We start from the raw sequence: 18,586 nt of genomic DNA, 5'->3' as shown, positions 1-18,586 counted from the left end.
TAAATGTACCATGAATCTTCCCATTTTGCACATGAGGAATGGAGGCCTGGAAGAGAAAGGAAAGTTGCCAGGGATCCCAGAGTGAGTCAGGAGCAGAGCCAGAATGTGATCCCAGGCAGTTCTGCTCCAGAGCTTCAGAACCGGGAGCAACAGCGGGGAGGGAAGGCTCCTCGGAGGAGGTGAAGCCTGAGCGTATTGTTTAGGACGGGTAAGAACTAACCAGGAGAGAGGCAGGCAGTGGGTGGCAAGGGAGAGGGCAGGGCGGTCACTCTAGGCAGAAAGCCAGTGTTACAAGTGCCCAAATTGCAGGAGGCAAGCTAGAAAGTGGGACCAGAGAGGTAGGCAGAGGCCGGGTCACGGGGCCTTGTTAATGTCTGGTGTTTACTTTTTTTTTCTGTTGGCAACAAGCAACCATTGAAGGGCTCCAGGCGAGGCAGCATGATCTGGACAGGCGTGGGGTTCAGAATGCTCACCCTGGAGCCCTGGTCAGAGGGGGAAGATGGGAGGAGTACACAAGCAGGGTAAAGCATGAATGACCTTCCAGAACACTGTTTAAAATGCATGAAACACATACACACAGGTGCTCTCCATAGCTAATCACCTGTCTGAAGGAAACTCACAAGACCGCCTGTACTGCAAAGGCCAGCGTTCCACCTGTCAATTTCATGGCAGCTGGCCCAGGCAAGCCCCTCGTGGCACATTTCATACAGATATCCTCACAGGCAGAGCCTGGGGTCTGATCCCTGGTCTACTGTTTGTATTGCTCCCTCAGGGGTTTGTCAAGCCAGTGAAATCTGTCCTCCAACAGATCCAGAATCCGTCCCCTCTCTGATTCTGGATTTGCTCCCTGCCCCTGCGTGGATCTTCTCTGCTCTAGACCATCCCATGGGGCCACAGTTGCAGGATTCCAAGCACCACAGAACACATAAACCAAAGATGCTGGACTTACAAGCCACACATTCTTAGAACTATAAATTAAGAACCATAGCAATCCCTACATAGCGGTCCTAGCCTGTGAAAGAGGAAGTGCTAAATGAAATGGCACCCAGAGCTGTGGGGAGTGGAGGGGGCTCATCTGACTTTTTAGAATACCACCTGCTCAGAACCAGTCACTGCAAACGATCCTTTCCCATCCTTAGGGCGCAGCGGGCAAGAACTAGTTCACTGTATGAGAAGTTAATGAAAACACACACGATGTTACGGTGCACCCACTGGGGGCTATTTTAAGCTCATTATCCCTACTCCTCACAACAAATTAAATATTATGACCCCATTTCAGAAATAAGGAGGTTGGGGCTCAGGGACTTGGCCAAAATAAGTCTAGGCTCTTTCCGCCACAAGACTCAGATGAGAAGGCATTCTTGAAAATTCTTAAAACTGCTTCCAACCTGCCTTTCCTCCTTCGTCCCTCATTTCTTTTTTGAATAATGACTAATACTTTCTCTACTGGCTCCCGGCCTCCTCCCTCCCCTCTGGCTAGTCCAAAAAGTGAGGGCCTGCCGTGATTAAGAAAACATCCCGTCTACTCACGGGGTCCCACGTGGGTTCCTCGTCTCACTTGTCTTCCCCTGGATCATGCATATTTCCAGCTATTTCTCCAGCATGTCTGGACTCATCACATGATCGAGGTGGTTGTTGTTATGTAACCATATGAGACACTGTGGAATCGCCACATTCCTGAAGAACACACGCTTCTGATTTTCATAGCGTCATCCCTGCCAAATTGTCATCTCTAGTGTGGAAGCGTGGGAAAAAGCAAGAGCTTTGGGACGAAACCCTCCTAGGGTCAAAGCACAGTATGGATATTCATGACCGGGGTGACCTTGGGCAAGGTACTTTAATCCTTAAAGCCCCAATTTCCTTGTGTGTAAAATGGACTTAGTATTATTTTGTAGTGATGTAAGAATTGAATAACATATATATTTTTTATATATCCTTACATATATTTATATATCAGATATAGCAAAGAGACACATACAGATGAGATATATAGATATAGATATACATCTAGATATAGATACAGATCTCCCCTAGAAAACCTGATAACTCGGCTCTCAACAAATCACAGTTCCCTTCTCCTGCTGGGCGGACCTTGCACTTGGCATTGCTGATGCCCCAGCTTCTTTTGAAAAGTAATCCTGGCTGACAGTTGCAACAGAAGAGCCTCTATTGCAGGGAATCTTCATCTGTCCCAGCCCAGAGGAGCTGGCAGGGAAGGCGAGGTGCCTGGAGGGCCACAGCCAGCCTGTCCTCAAAGAACAGGCCAGGGCTTTCGGCAGGGACTTCACTGATGTCCCAGCCTGACCCTCCAGGACCGCTGACCATTCTGCTAAGACCATCTGTCTAACCGCTTCTTGGTTCAAAGAAAGGAACCACTGTGGCTACAGCCCAGCTTTCCAGGGAGAGTGAGTGCTGTCACCTTTTGCTAGGTCCCCAGGAAGCCATCTCCTGCCCCTGTGGAAATGCCAATACCATCCTGTGTCTCGCAAAACCAGAGACCGACTCTGTCATGCCACGAAAGACAACACAAACATACAAGCAAGACCTCTTCTAGTGGAGGGTTTTATTGATCCTGCAAGAACCGTGCTGACGGCTAGCCAGTGCCCACCTCAAGCCCTGTGGCAGTCCTTGGGGTGCTCTGGCAGCCAGACTTGGGTATTCACTAGAGATCCAACACATTCCCTAACCTGTCCTCTCCCTAGGAGGCTTCAGTGGGAGTGCCCTCTGCTGATGCCGCGGGCTGCTGCCCAGTCCATCCTCCTGGATGAATTGCTTGATTTTCCTGTTCAGCCCTCATGCACGGCTCAGAGATTGGCCTTTTCTGCAGGGGGCATCATCTTGTCTCATGCTTGTCGTGTACTGGACCCTCTAGATGCTGAAAAAAGTCAGTGGACCTTGCCCTCGAAGTGCTCACAGTCTGCTGGTGGGGGGCACACAGACAGACAGATAGCAAAAGCACCAAAAGACTGCTACAGCAGGGGTTGGCAGGGACGGGGAGAGTGCAAAATACATGGAAACTTAAGTGGTATATTTAGAAGAATGACTTTCAATCTGCTCAAATGAGAAATGGATGATCTGTAAAACACTCAGAACTATTGATGATTCACCAGCATGTGGCATCTCCACGGCTGAGCACGCTAAGCTAGTGAGTCAGCCCCAGCAAGAGAGAGACCAACAAGAGGCCGACTGTAGCATCACCTGTGCATATGCCCAGGGGCTCCTGAATCCAGCATAGGGAACAGTGCTTGTGACCAGACGTCGCAGCTCAGAGAGACCCTGCTCAGGGCTTTGAGGACAGGAGGAAACTGGATCATAGGGAAAGAGGAACAACAGTGAGGGCAGCGGGGGACCATTCACTCATTCATCTAACAGGGGCTTCCGGGGCACTAGGACAAGGTTCTGAGATTCGGGGGTAACAGTCAGAGCCCCTGTCCTCAGTGAGCTCCTAGTCACTGCACTATAATAATTATACTACCATTTCATAGCACTATAGGAGTTCAGTGGGGACCTAAGTGAGGGAAGCTGGGGAGGCTTCAAGGAGGAGGTAACAATGAAACAATCACATGATAGTTGAAAGAGACAAAGACTGAGCTATCAGTTGGCTGGGGGTCACAATGCAAGGGACTTATTATGCGGGACAATGGCAGCACAGTACTCATGAGATAACTACCTCCTGGTAGCGTCTGGACACAGAACAGGAACTCTTGTAAAGACATCTGAGTCATATCAGGGAAAAGCTAATATAGATAGATTTTCCCTTAAAAGCTTGAAAACATACTCAATCTACTTCATGGAAACAGTAATGCAAAATAAAACTACACTAAGATAGTATTTATCACCTATCAGATTGGCAAAAGTCCCAAGTTCGACAGCACGCTCTGTTGAGGTTTTGGAAGAACATTCTCATATGCTATGAGAGGGAGAGCATATTCGTATAATCCCTAGCAATGGAAAATTTGCATCATTTGTCAAAATTTAAACTGTATATACGCTCTGACCTAGCAATTTCCCTTGTAGGGATTTATACTACAGATATATTTACACACTTAGGAAATGTTATATATATAAGATTATTCATTGTGCCATTATTAGTATAAGACTGGAAATAACCCAATGTTCATATTATGAGACTGGTTAAGTAAATGATTTAATATTAAATAATATTAAACAACTTTAAAAAAAAAAAGCTCTCCAAGACAAAAGCTAAGTGAAAAAAGCAAAGTACAGTATAGTATGTAACAAGCTACCTTTGGTGTAAGAAAGGAGAAAAATGGGAATCTATATTCATTGATTATATATTCATAAAATGCTTAGGTATAACTGTCAGGATACGCTACGTTATGCTGCAGTAACAAGTGACTAAAATTTCAGTGAATTATACAGCAATTTTTTTTTTTATGGTGTGCACTTCATGCCCATTAAAGACTGGCTGCAGCTCTGCCCCCCTCACTGTGAGACCCAGGCTGATAGACCATTAGGGAACTTTGCAGATTTCATGGCAGAGGGAGAGGGACATGGAACCACGAATTAACTGGCTGTGAAATCTACCACCCGGGTGTGAACCAAACAATACCTCTGCCTACTTTTTGTTGGCCAAGCAAGTCACATGACCACTATTGAGCGCAACAGGACAAAGATGTATATCCTGTATGGAAGAGTAGCATAAATAAGCATCTCACTGGGAGGGGAAACAACTAATTTTGAACAATAATGCAATTTGTCACTAAGAAATTAATGGAACAGTGATCACCTGTGGGATAAGGTTGAGGAAATTGGTTGGATAGGAGATAGGAATAAGATGGACACTTTCACTTAGCACATATATATATTTGGATATATATGCTCCATGCTCCATTCAAAGAAGAGAAACTGCTGGGAACACCACGGAAGAGACAAGTCTGGATCTACTTTATCTGGTTTGAGGACCCAAGTGACTCAGTGGGGAGCATCGTAGCCCCTGGGCCTTCACCCAGCGTGGGATACCAGGGACCCAGGATAGGACAGATAGATAACAAACCTAGGGCAGCTAGCAGGCGTGTAGACAGCAAGTGATTAAAACTCACGGGAAACCAGAGTCTAGCACCTAGAAGGCAAGACCAAGAATCGGATCTAAGAGAGAAGGAAGGCCATTAACTTAAAAATGAACTTTAAGGTTGGAAACTAAAAAGATGGGACATGGGTCAGGAGGTGGAGTGCAGGGTGAATGGGGGAGCAGTTCAAGGCCAAAGTCAAGACAGCAAAAGGAACAAAAGCCCCAGGTTTCCGGGCTGTGAGCTGAGGGCGTGGCCGTCCAAGAACTGAAAGTTTCTGGGAGGGACCCCATCGTAGCCCAGAGCATGAGCGCACCAAAGGCGGGGCCCCAAGAGCACTGTGTCTGGGCTTTCAGAATGCATCCTGTGGCTCCAGGTGGTATCACCAGGAGTTTATAATCCACGGGGAATCTTACAGAGGAGGGTCCCGAAGCCCACCAGAGGGCAGCAGGGATTGCTTGACGGGTTAAAACAGTTACCTGTGCACACAGCTCCTGCACTTGCACGTGCTCTGGAGACGCCTGTGCGGGACTTAGTGGCCTTTGCATGGAGATGGAGGGTCTCCGTGAGACTGGGTACATGGTTGATCATTCTCTCCTGTGATACTGCCTTCTGTCTTCCAGTATCATTTCAACCCCTCGCAGTCTGTCCTGGTGATGGAAGGTGACGACATTGGGAACATCAACCGTGCCCTCCAGAAGGTCTCCTACATCAACTCCAGGCAGTTCCCAACCGTGGGCGTGCGGCGCCTGAAAGTCTCTTCCAAGGTCCAGTGAGTGGACGCTGGGCAGCCTGGGGCTCGGCCAAGGCATCAGGGATGGTCCCTGGGAATGTTCTCTCGTAAAACAGGATTCACCTCTCTTCAACTATTGGCAGCTTCTCCACTCTCCCTATGAGGACCCCCCAATGGATCTGTGTTCTATTTTTGTTTTTTTTTTTTAAGTGAAATATAGTTGACATACAATGTTTTGTTAGTTTCAGGTGTACTGCTTAGTGATCTGATATTTACATACACTATGATAAGTCTGGTAACCATAGGTCCCTATACAGAGTTATTACAATGTTATTGACCATATCCCTTATGCTGTATGTTACATCCCTGTGGATTTTTTATTTTATAACTGGAGGTGCGTACCTCTTAATCTCCTTCACCTATTTCACCCCACCCCCAACCCCCTCCCTTCTGGCAACCACCTGTTCTCTGAATCTATGAGTTTGTTTTTGGTTTGTTTTTTAGATTCCACATGTAAGTGAAACCATACGGTCTTTCTCTGTCTGACTTATTTCACTTAGCATAACACCCTCTAGATCTATTCGTGTTGTTGCCAATTGCAAGATTTTATTGTTTTTTCTCATGACTTAGTAATATTCCATGTGTGTGTATATATATATATATATATATATATATATACACACACATCATTTATTATTATTATAGTATTAATATATGTGTTAAATATATACTATATTACAAATATATATCATATATATATACAAATATATATATATATATATACACACACACCATAAATATATAAAACCACATCTTCTTTATCCATCCATCTATCCTTGGACAGTTAGGCTGCTTCCATATTTTCGTTAATGTAAATAATGCTGCAATGAACATTAGTGTGCATATATCTTATCGAATTACCATTTTTATTTTCTTCAGGTAAATAACCAGAAGTGAAATTGCTGGATTATGTGACAGCTCTATTTTTAGTTTTTGAGGGGAACCTCCATACTGTTTTCCATAGTGGCAGCACGAATTTACATTCCCACCAATAGTGTTTAGAGGTTTCCTTTTCTCTACATGCTCGCCAACACTTTTTATTTATTTTTGATATTAGCCATTCTGACAGGGGTGAGGTGGTACCTCATTGTGGTTTTGATTCATATTTCCCTGATGATTAGTGATGTTGAACATCTTTTCATGTGTCTGTTGACCATCAGTATGTCTTCTTTGCAAAAATGTCTATTCAGGTCCTCTGCCCATCTTTTAATTGGGTTACCTGTTTTTTGCTGTTGAGTTGTATAAATTCTTTGTATATTTTGGATATTAACCCCTTACTATATAAGATTATTTGCAAATATCTTCTCCTATTCATCAGGCTGGCTTTTTATATTGTTGATAGTTTCCTTCACCGTGCAAAAGCTTTTTAGTTGGATGTAGTCCCATGGGTTTATTTTTGCTTCTGTCTCTGTTGCCTGAGCAGACACATCCAAAAAAATATTGCTAAGACCAATGTCAAAGAGCATACTGCCTATGCTTTCTTCTAGGAGTTTTATGGTTTCAGGTCTTACTCATTTTGAGTTTACTTTTGTGTATGGTGTGAGAAAGTAGTCCAGTTTTATTCTTTCGCACATAGATGTCCAGTTTTCCCAACACCAGTTATTGAAGAAGCTGTCTTTTCTTCATTTTATATTCTTGCCTCCTTTATCATTGATTAATTGACCATATATGCATGGGTTCAGTTCTGAGCTCTCTATTCTGTTCCATTGATTTATGTGTCTGTTTTTGTGCCAGTACCATACTGTTTGGATTACTCTAGGTTCGTAGCATAGTCTGAAGACAGGAGTGTCATACCTTCAGCTTTGTTCTTCTTTCTCAAGATTGTTTTGGCTATTTGAGATCTTTTATGGATTTAAACAAATTTTAGAATTATTTGTTCTAGTTTGGTGAAAAATACCATTGGCATTTTGATAGAGATTGAATTGAATCTAGATTGCCTTGGGTCGTATGATCATATTAGTAATATTATTTCTTCCAATCCATGAGCATGGTATATCTTTCCATTTGTTTGTAATGTCTTTAATTTCTTTCATCAATGTCTTGTAGTTTTCTGAGTAGAGGTCTTCTACCTCCTTGGCTCGATTTATCCCTAGGTATTTTATTCTTTTTGATGCAATTGTAAATGGGATTGTTTTTTAATTTCTTTTTCTGATAGGTTGCTGTCAGTGTACAGAAACACAACAGATTTCTGTATATTAATTTTGTATCCTGCAACCTACTGAATTCATTTATTAGCTCTAATAGATTTGGGAAGCATCTTTAGGGTTCTTCTGTGTATAGTATCATGCTCAACAAATGTTTATTAATTCAATTAAATTAACCAACCTAGCCTTGATAGAGCTCCTAAATACCATGAGTATGCAAGAGAAAGAAAAGGCATGGTTCTTGTCCCCAGGGATCAGGGTTAAATTAAGGAGATGAGACCATCACTGTGACCTTTAAGTAACACCCTTACTGGCCTATCAAATCATTTCTCAGCCAAACAGCTGCTTGGGAGGGCAGCTAGGAAGGGGACCCCAGAAAAACTCCTGAGAAGCAGAAAGGGAGTCGCCTGGCACCTGGAGCCAGAAAAAGGAACCAGAAAGACAGGAACAAGGGTTGGAAAGATGGGTCTGCTGACTGCCATGTTGCCGAGGCCTGGGACAGATGCCAGGATAAAGTCCACAGATGGCAATTGCATTCAACAGTTCTAGTGATGGAGAAAGTGCTCCCACCTCCACACTAAAGGCCACCCCTGGAGGCTGGGGGTAGGGAGCCGGCACCTCCAGGTCAGCGCCACACTGCAGTGAAGAAGAGAGACCAGACTGGCTAGTCTCCAGCCCTAGGACCAGCCTTCCATAAACTGGCAAGAGGGGGGGGTGTCCTCTGTAAATGGTAGGGTTGGTGCCACAAAGGCAAAAAATCTGGGAGCCCGAGCCCACCACTTACTTCCACACCTTGCCCACCCTGGAGAAGAAGATGGAGTGTCTCAGCCTACCCTTCCCCCAGGAACTTTGCCAAGGGATGCAAGTTGATGGCTGCCACCAGCTGGAGTCCACCCATCATTCCCAGAGTATCTCTCTAGACCCTGGGGTTCTCCATTTTAGCTTAGGTCTTTGGTCTAGATGATCAGCAGAGAGTGCCAGTGACACACATGCCTGATGAGGTCTGATGACACTGTCAGATCTGTCAACATTTACTGAGCTCCAACCATGATGCAGGCTCCTGGGCAGCTTCCTATCTACATGTCACCTGCATTTAAGCCTTACTACTACAAGGTAATTAATTATTCATCCCCACTGTATAGATGAAGCGACTGAGGTTCACAGGAGTCGTGCCCCTTGCCCAGAGCCTCCCAGTCCAGGAGTGGTGGCAGAGCCAGGCATGGACCCTTGTCTGTCTCACTTCCGAGGCTTTGCTCTTGTTGTCACACCACTCTGGCTCCCAGATGTTTTTGTGGCAGTGTATCAGGAAAAAGGAGTATGATTACAATGGCAGTCTGCTGGCACATCTGGAAGAGGCACCGCACTTGTGTGATATCCTTGTAGAGAGAGAACATATACGCTGTTCCGGCAGGCAGGAGAGTTTAGCCCTGGCGTCTCACTCAGTAAGATGGCTGTAACTAACCAGGGAGACAACAATTTATTTACCAAATCCTTATGCACATGACAAGCAGTTGCTGTCTAATTAATGTTGCCATTGATTACTTTGTTAAAGGATAATTAAAGGTCTAATGGTTACTTGTTGCTGGTATAGAAAATTCCTATTTCACCCAGGAGCTAAGCTTTTCAAGTCCCTAGATTGCTAGTAGTTTCAACTAAAATGTGGCTTTGAATCTGAATGTCTGTTGACATCCTCAGAGGCTCTCGGGCAGTCAGGATGTCTCGTGGAGGACTAGAGGTGGCTGTATGTATCTTTGTCCATGGCCGGATGATTCCAGGGTTTGCTCTTCAGTTGCCGTGACTGCTGTTTTCCCAGGTGCTTTGGAGAAGATGTGTGTATCAGCCTCCCCGACGTGGACGCCTACGTGATGGTGCTGCAGGCCGTCGAGCCCCAGATCACCCTCCATGGCACGGACCGCTTCTGGAGACCCACTGCCCAGTTTGAAAGCCCCAAAGGGGTTACCCTCTTCCCCGACATCAAGATTGTGAGCACCTTCACCAAAACCGAGGCCCCCGGTGACTTGAAGACCACAGGTACAGGTGCATACTGGGTTGTGGGGGGGGATGGGACCTTAAATTCTCACGTAAAGTATGTTTCTCGTCAATCACACTTCAGGACAACTGAGGTATTGTTCACCATAGTGGGGTAATTTATGATAACGGAACAAAAAAGCCTGGAAACAATGCAGATAAATAACAGAGAGGAATGAATGGCTTAGCAAATTGTGGTACCCCCATAGAAGAGGTATGATGTTGGAGGGAAGGCACTTATGCCAAACAGCAAGTTAAAAAAAAAAAAAGCAAGATGCAAATTACAGAGTAGCTATGTGGAGAGTGATCGCAAGTCTGTCAAGAAAAATAATATGTAGAAAAATGCCCAGAAGGAAACACACCTAATGCTAACAGTGATATTCTCTGAGAAGCAGGAAAACAGCCAACTTGTTTCTGCTCCCCTTCACTTCCCTACAACTGCAAAATGTTCTGTAGTACACGTGTATTATTTTGGTAATGAGAAGAAAAGTTAAAGAAGCATGAAGAAAAAAATAGAGCTGCATCTTAATATATACACCGCAAAAGTCTCCTTCGGCAATATCACTCTCAACTCTCAGGGGACTTTCCAGTTGTTCTTCCCAACGGTTTCATTGTCGGGAGGGCTGTTCAGTAAAAGTAATTTGAATTGTCTGCCAGGAAGAAACACTGAGTTGCACTGAAAGCTACAGTATATTCGGCTGGTGGGGGGGAGAGGGATGGAAGGATATGGAAGGAAGGCAGGAAAACCTGGGGCCCAGATCTATGGGGGGAATACGAGTTTGAGAACCGTCCTTTGCTGCCTCCTCCAAAAGAATGTTTTCAACTCTCCCTCTCCCCCTCCCAGAGCAGCTGCTAACGATGTGCTAGTGCCAGTGGGCCTGAGTTCCCGAAGGGCTGCTTCTATAATAATCTTAACTACCCACTGCCTTAAAGCATGCTGGTCCCCAGCAAATGGGATGCCTGGCAAGACAGCCCTTCTTAGCTCACAAAAATAGATGGCGTTATACCACCTGTCTGGGCAGGACCGTTTCCCAGTTACTCTCCAAGGTGCATTAGGTCGTGTGATCTTCCCTCTTGCCCTCATCTGTGGCTAATATCAGACAGGAAAAGGAAGGGCCTCCGACTGCGGTGGCTGCAGGCCGTAGCTGAGAGTATCTGGATTCCCGAGGCCTGACATCAGCCTATAGGCAACGCAGGGACAAGCAATTATCTGGGTCCACATCTCACCTTCTGTTTATGAGAGGTGCATGCAGACTGCGTAGCCAAGTGCCCGAGAGCTATTGTTAGTACTTCTAAAATTTCACTTTTATCGTTGTAAGAATAATCATTATTATGGGTGCCGTAAACAAGCAGGCTAATGGCGTCTGCCACCCGTGACCCTCTCCACCACCATCTTCTGCCCTCAGCGACTCACTCTTTGTGCTGTTTCAGTACCAATGACATCACACCCCTCTCTCCCTCTGTGTTAGCTTACGTGTCTACTCACTCTCTACCCTCGTCCTGGAAGGTCCCTCTCTGTCTCGTTCCCCATTATTGCTGACAAAAATCTCTACCTTCAACCCCTCTTCCAGAAGACCCCACCAGCCTGACCCCAGGCTGGTACTGTACACGCCCAACCACTAGGTATGCTTCCAGCCACTAGCGCTCTCTCTCACACACACTGGCGAGCCCTCGGTGGTGATGATCTGTTTATTAAACCAGACAAGGATCTCCTCCAGAGCCCAACTTATTGATTTGCCAGTAAGTCCCTGAGCCCAGTACAGTCCCTTCAGCACAGTGGGAATCAAGGAAACTGATGGAAGATTTTGTCCATATGCAAGCGCAAGAGGACGAGAGAAAATGGTGGGGTGAACACACCCCCTACCTAGGGTGAGCAATCAGTCGGCAGTTGGGTCATAGGAGCCAGGATGACCCAACCTGACCTGACAAGAGTACGGCTCCCAAGAAAACCCAGAAACCACAGGCCATTTGAAAGAGAGATATACGTGTACCATTATTAATGACAGACTTTGTTAAGTGTATATTAACGTGCTTTTAGATTTTGCCAATGCTACACGAAGCCATTGAGATTGGCAAGCATTTAAAAAGTAAGTGTACGAAATTATTTATAACAACATATACCCGCTGAGAGCAAAAAATGTTTCTGGTATCCCTTAAAAACTAAACAAAATAAAATAATTATTTAAAATAGCTCTCTCATCTTTCGTGAATCCTTTCAAAATTTGTTTTCATAAATCTTTTATCATGCACAAAATACACCAGTCTGCTTAATGAGTAAATATACTTATTTAAATGATCTCTAGTTCACAAATTTTTCAATAAAAGCCCGCAAGATCAAAAATATTTGAAGACCACCGGCCCAGAGGTTGAGACTTTCACAAAGTGTGGTATCAGAAGGTCATGGTTGCCGTCCAGCTCCTCCCCTGTTGTCTGTGTGACCCCAGGCAATCCGCCGCACTCTACCCCATGGACTGTCCACTCCCCCATCAGTGAAATGGGAATAGTAACAGTACCCCCTCTAGTGTCTGTTAGGATTTCCTTTGCACTGTGCCTAGCGTATAGCAAGGACTCCATAACTACTAATCACTTTTTATTTTAAAGCAGGATTTTCATTTAGGACTGCCAACCTGTCCAGCATTCAAATACTCAGACACTCCCCTGGGAAACTTGGGGTCATAGTATCAGGCAAGGACAGCTAGGCTGTCCAGGAACCAGAAACACAGGAACAAGGGTTGGAAAGATGGGTCTGCTGACTGCCATGTTGCCGAGGCCTGGGACAGATGCCAGGATAAAGTCCACAGACGGCAATTGCATTCAACAGTTCTAGTGATGGAGAAAGTGCTCCCACCTCCACACTAAAGGCCACCCCTGGAGGCTGGGGGTAGGGAGCCGGCACCTCCAGGTCAGCGCCACACTGCAGTGAAGAAGAGAGACCAGACTGGCTAGTCTCCAGCCCTAGGACCAGCCTTCCATAAACTGGCAAGGGGAGGGGTGTCCTCTGTAAATGGTAGGGTTGGTGCCACAAAGGCAAAAAGTCTGGGAGCCCGAGCCCACCACTTACTTCCACACCTTGCCCACCCTGGAGAAGAAGATGGAGTGTCTCAGCCTACCCTTCCCCCAGGAACTTTGCCAAGGGATGCAGCAGCTCGTCAACTAGACTAACCAATTTACTTATTTAATTATATCACCAGTGCAGCTCCACTTCAGCAATGTGTCATCATACTGCTCCATGCCAGCCCCTCAGATACTGAAGAGATAGTCACGCAAAGTGCTTCTGCCCTTGAGAAGCTCAGAGTCTGCTGGGAGAGACAGACACACACCATGACCACACGGGGAAAGCTATGAGAGGCTGGTGGAGGGGCACTCATCTCTGGTCCCAAAGGAGACCAATCCTTCTTGAGCATTTATTCTGTGCCACACATTGTTTTCAATCCTCTCAATGCCCTTACCCTCTTTACAGATAAGGAAATTGAGCGGTAGGTGGTTTCTCTAATACTATACGGCTTCTCAGAAGCAGCGCTGGTATACAAATTCACATCTTTTGGGGTTTTTTTTTTTTTTTTTTGCGGTACGCGGGCCTCTCACTGTTGTGGCCTCTCCCACTGCGGAGCACAGGCTCCGGATGCGCAGGCTCAGCGGCCATGGCTCACGGGCCCAGCCACTCCGCGGCACGTGGGAGCCTCCTGGACCGGGGCACAAGCCCATGTTCCCTGCATCAGCAGGCGGACTCCCAACCACTGCGCCATCAGGGAAGCCCTAAATTCACATCTTTTGACTGCTGTGTTCATGCTCTTCACATAAATTCGTGCCGCCCAGCCTCAGGGGCTGCCTGGACATCATCTGAGCAGTGGAGGTGATATTTGGGATCGCCCAGCCTCTCCTCCTGACCCAGCCTGAGCCTGGGGTTCAGTGACGGAGGAGGAGGACGGTGTGTCAGGGCCATGACCTGAGCTGTCCTCACTCCTGTGTTTTCCATGTGTCTGTCCTCCCACAGCCCCCAAATCAGCAGTTTTTGAAGAAATGCTTCACAACTTAGATTTCTGTGACATTTTAGTGCTGGGAGGGGACTTGGACCCCAAACAGGAGTGCTTGGAGCTCAACCACAGTGAGCTCCACCAGCGACACCTGGACGCCACCAACTCCACGGCCGGCTACTCCATCTACGGTAAGGCCGTGCTCAGTCCTGCACCTGGTGGTCCCTTCTCAGTGGCCCTGTCCAGGGAGTCATGAGTGGGATGGCAGCTCCATCTCCTGTGGAGGTGGGTCAGGAGGGAACCCTTGACCTCAGAGCGTGGACTTCTAGCCCCTCCTTTGATGAGCTATTCCAGTATCCGGGGGAATTGGCTCCCATTCCACTCCTGGGGAAATCTGTAGAAACTAGGCGGGTGCCTGCTCTTATCATGTTTGATCTCAGCAAGTATTACAGCAACATTTGGCAGATTGAGGCCAAACATTCTGGTCAGAGCCCAATCTATGTGGAAATTCTGTGCTTCAGTTTAATTGGCTCCTTAGAATGTCTGCACTGGCACACTGTCTGCCCCTAAACACCCTGAGCTCTTACCCTCACCGACTTCAGGAGACCCACACCGCCAGCAGCTGCAGCCTGTCTCCCCAGCCCCTCTTCTGCCTTCTTATGACAGGTGTGGTCTCTTGACACAGGTGTGGGCTCCATGAGCCGCTATGAGCAGGTGCTACGTCACATCCGCTACCGCAACTGGCGTCCAGCTGCCCTGGAGGCCCGGCGGTTCAGGCTCAAGTGCTCGGAACTCAATGGGCGCTACACCAGCAATGAGTTCAACTTGGAGGTGAGTGAGTCCCGCAGTTGTGAGGGACGCCCCGGCCCGCCCATTCATTCATTTCGCTTATTCGGGAGAACTGCGGCCACTGGTCCACCTGCCACTCCCGGCCCACTGCACCCCTCCCTGCTCTTCTCAGGTCAGCGTCCTCCATGAGGTCAGGGTCTCAGACAAGGAGCACGTCAACCACCTCATCGTGCAGCCGCCCTTCCTCCAGTCTGTCCACCACCCGGAATCCCAGACTGGCATCCAGCGCAGTTCAGGTAGGTCACATGGGAGGAGGGACCTCAGGACACCAGGTGCTGATGGTGACTCAAGACCGTCCACGCAGCAGTTAGGGTGCAGCAGCGCCAGAGGCGCCCAGAACTGAAGGAGGTGCCCAGCCATGGAGAAGCTATGGGCCTGGCTCTGAGGCACTCACGGCCTCAGGAGGGCGCAGGTCAAGTACACAAGAAGTTATAAGAAATGTGTAATAGCAGACGTTACAAAGGGCTGGGGTAAAATTTTGCAAGTCCTTTTAGACCCAACTCAAAGCTACATGCTGTATGTAGCCTTCCCTGAGCCCCTCACACATGCTCACACACACATATGCACCATATAGCAAAGTCTCCCACCCTTACTTCTGTTCCAGTACCTTCCATATTGTCTTCCTATCTGGCGGGCACTTCTGTCTGTCCCGACTGAACTCCACAGTTTCTAGCTCTCGGGGGAGGGGAAGGGGGCTGCCCTATGCTTTGATGGAAAAAGCAAGAGATCAAAGAGAATGTGCACTTATTGAGCACCTACTATGTGCCTCTGTGGAAATTCACATAGATGATTTCATTTGCTCCTCACAACTACCCCTGGGATAGGAATGATGACGTCTACCATATAGATGAAAAAAGTGAAGCCCAGACAGAGTAAGGTTCTGACGCAGAGCTCTCCAACTGGGCAGCGTAGGGCAGATTTTAACCTACACGTGGATGTTTCAATCGTGTTCCATCCCAAGGGTGAGCTAGTCCCTCGCTCACCTCGTCCTGCGAATTCCTTCCTCCTTCCAGTGGTCCCGAGCATCGCCACGGTGGTCATCATCATCTCCGTGTGCATGCTAGTGTTTGTCGTGGCCATGGGCATGTACCGGGTCCGGGTCGCCCACCAGCACTTCACCCAGGAGTCTGAGGCTGCCAAGGAAGCCGAGATGGATTGGGACGACTCGGCACTTACTATCACGGTCAACCCCATGGAGGTAACAATCGTCACGCGGGGGCTGGGAGTTCAGAGCGGGATGCCTCTCCTCCACCCAGCTCCATCCTTCCTGTGCCAGAAGCCCTGCCCGGCTAGCCCAGCCCCACTGGTCCTTCCCTTCTCTGGGCTCCTCCAGCCTCTCAACCTGCGTGAGCCACACTTACCCACCAAATGCATTCACTGCTTAAAAACGTGTGAATTGCTCTCACCCAACAAACAAAAGCAGACATTTCTTACGGCAAGCAGCCACGTAGTATCTGTCCCTGGCCTCCCCTGTAGTATTTAGCTCAGAGCTGACTCACTCTCAGGGACTCGGTATTGAATTTTTGATTAGCTACCAGTATAAGTTAGATGGCTTTGCTCCATCTGCCTGCAGAGCTCACTTAAAGTCTCAGAATACGTTAATACAAAAACCCAATGGTAATACCTGCCATTTATTGAGCCCCCATCATGCCAGCACTGCACGGGGTCCTCAACACGCACCACCTCATTTAATCTTCCCAGCAACCTGTGAAGTGGGAGTCACCCTCCTCATTTACCAAGGTAGGACCAACTCAGAGAGGGAAAGTGACGTACTCAAACTCCCAGAGCTGGTAACGGCACCACCAGTATTCAAACCCACGCCTGTCTGATTCTAAAGTTCTCTCTCCAGTTGGCCATCAGCCCCCAGAATCCACCCATGAGTGTCCAAATGTCCCTGATCTGGACATAGGACACTCAAGAAAAGCCGCTTCCGTCGGGCCCTTTGGTCTGCCCATGGCTGCTGGGTGGGGGGAAAGGCAGGAGTAAGAAAGCGAGGGAGTCAGTGGCCATGAGGAGGAGCCACTGAGGAATGAAAAGTATCCCAGCCGGTCCCCAGTCTCCCCGCCTCACCTGGCCTCCTGCTCCAACTTCAGAGCCAGCATGCCAATGCCGGTCAGCTCGTCCCAGCGTGTGCTGTAGGTATGGGGCTGAGCGCACCACTCTGGGGACCCCAGCATTTCCACCTTCAGAGAGCTGAGCCTTGGGCCTAGGAGGCAAGATCACTATGCCTGGAGCGCTCTGAGTACCCGGCCAGAGCGTGCTCACCAAGGGCTAACCCCGTGATGCCTGCAATCAGTGAAGCATGAGCAGGGAGAGCCTCTGGGGCTGTCCAGGGGAGACTTCTTGGAGCCTCAGCCAGGCCTTGAAGAATGAGGAGGATCTGGGGGAGGCAAAGGTAGAAGAGAAAACACTCCAGAGATGGCATGTAGCCAAGCATGGGCTCACATCTCTTATGGCTGGTTTATGAACTCAAAACATAAATCCAGAAATAAGATTTGACTGGAATTGCCAAAAAGCTGGGGGGAGGGGGAGGGCACTGGAAAGGCGTGGGGTAGAGTTTGAGGACACAAACCCCGCGGGTGAGGGACAGGCGTGGAAAATGAGGACCGTGAACTTTGTCCTTCTGAAAGGAGTATTTTTGAGGGGCGGCACAGCCGAGTCTCGGCTTAGAAGACCTTCTGCTCCCAGAGACCTTATTTTCCCACCTGGAAGAGGGGTACAAGTTTAAATGCTATCCTCGCATTGAGAAGCAAGTCATTAAAGACTTGGACACCTATGTAGATAGGTTTCAGAAATGCCAGAAAAGAAACTTTGGCCCGAAAGCCTCCCTGAATGATGGATGGGATCGGCCTCAATGTCCAATGTTTAAAACGCAACGATTTACCTTGAGTTTGGGTCCTGGAATTTGCCATTTCTTGTCTTTGTCCTCTGCCCTCCGATTGGTCTTTCACCAAAGGACTTCCCTTCCAGGAAGCCCATCTCCCAGCCCAAGGGTTTAGCATCAAGGGAAGGAGTTGCAAGGGGCCCTAAACGTCTCCTTAATGGAGGGAGAAAAACTCCAGCGTGGCTCCTGGTTGATCCCTGATGAGCGTTTCCCTTCTCTCCCTGCCATCCAGAAACACGGAGCCCCAGGGCGTGGGGAAGATGAGACCGAGGAAGAGGAAGAGGAAGACCTAAGCTCGAGCAGCAGCGATTCCGAGGGCAGTGACGAGGAGTATGGGGTGGGCAGGGGCGGACACGGGCAAGGCGGAGCCGCGCAAGCGCAGCTGGAGTGGGATGACTCCACCCTCCCCTACTAGTGCCCGCCTTCTGCACCCGCCCACGTGTCCCTTTTGGAAGCCCCACCCTGATGTACGCCCCAGCCTATCACGTCGCCTCTGACTTCTATGACAGGTCCCGGCAGGCCTTCCCCAGCATCCTGGAGCCCACCCTTTATGCCTTGGGTACTCCCCGCGTCCCAGCCCTGGGGTGGTTCCCAGAAGCCCAGCGTCATCCTCACTGGGGACTTAAGGGGGGACTTTGTCCTGTGGCCCCCACTTCTCTTGCACTGGGCTCACCCAGCAGCCTGGATCCGTGGGTACCGTGTTTGCTCTTCCCTACAGGGGAGAAGGTCAGCCTTCATGTCGCTCCCCTACCTGGGCTCCACGTTCTCAGGGCCCTGAGGTTCCAACCCCCCGTACGGGCACTGACTCCGTGGTGTCTCCACACCGACCATCAGGTTCTTCGCACCTGACTCTCCAGGCTGCTTCCTACAAGCAGGATGGTCAG

At 48.3% G+C, this 18,586-nt stretch overlaps 1 protein-coding gene across 2 annotated transcripts in view; it reads left to right on the top strand.

Annotated features, from left to right (window-relative positions):
* The window catches only part of CLSTN2 (calsyntenin 2), a gene marked incomplete at both ends in the record, with an annotated part of 634,289 nt that extends 616,172 nt beyond the window's left edge, over nt 1-18,117 (top strand). Inside the window, 7 exons of one of the 2 annotated variants that reach the window (XM_082839413.1) lie at nt 5,654-5,802; nt 9,781-9,998; nt 13,990-14,160; nt 14,655-14,800; nt 14,931-15,054; nt 15,832-16,016; nt 17,935-18,117. In XM_082839413.1, coding sequence (XP_082695539.1) covers nt 5,654-5,802; nt 9,781-9,998; nt 13,990-14,160; nt 14,655-14,800; nt 14,931-15,054; nt 15,832-16,016; nt 17,935-18,117 — 1,176 coding nt within the window. Of the gene's footprint in view, nt 1-5,653; nt 5,803-9,780; nt 10,005-13,989; nt 14,161-14,654; nt 14,801-14,930; nt 15,055-15,831; nt 16,017-17,934 lie in introns of both variants that reach the window. The other variant, XM_082839414.1, reaches the window with a different exon arrangement.
* Between the last annotated feature and the right edge of the window lie 469 nt (nt 18,118-18,586).

The sequence above is a fragment of the Leucopleurus acutus genome (genome assembly GCF_964270905.1).
Source record: "Leucopleurus acutus genome assembly, chromosome: 5".
Taxonomy (NCBI): Eukaryota; Metazoa; Chordata; class Mammalia; order Artiodactyla; family Delphinidae; genus Leucopleurus; species Leucopleurus acutus.
The sequence above is the reverse complement of the archived record's forward strand: the minus strand, read 5'-3'. Positions and strand labels throughout refer to the sequence as shown.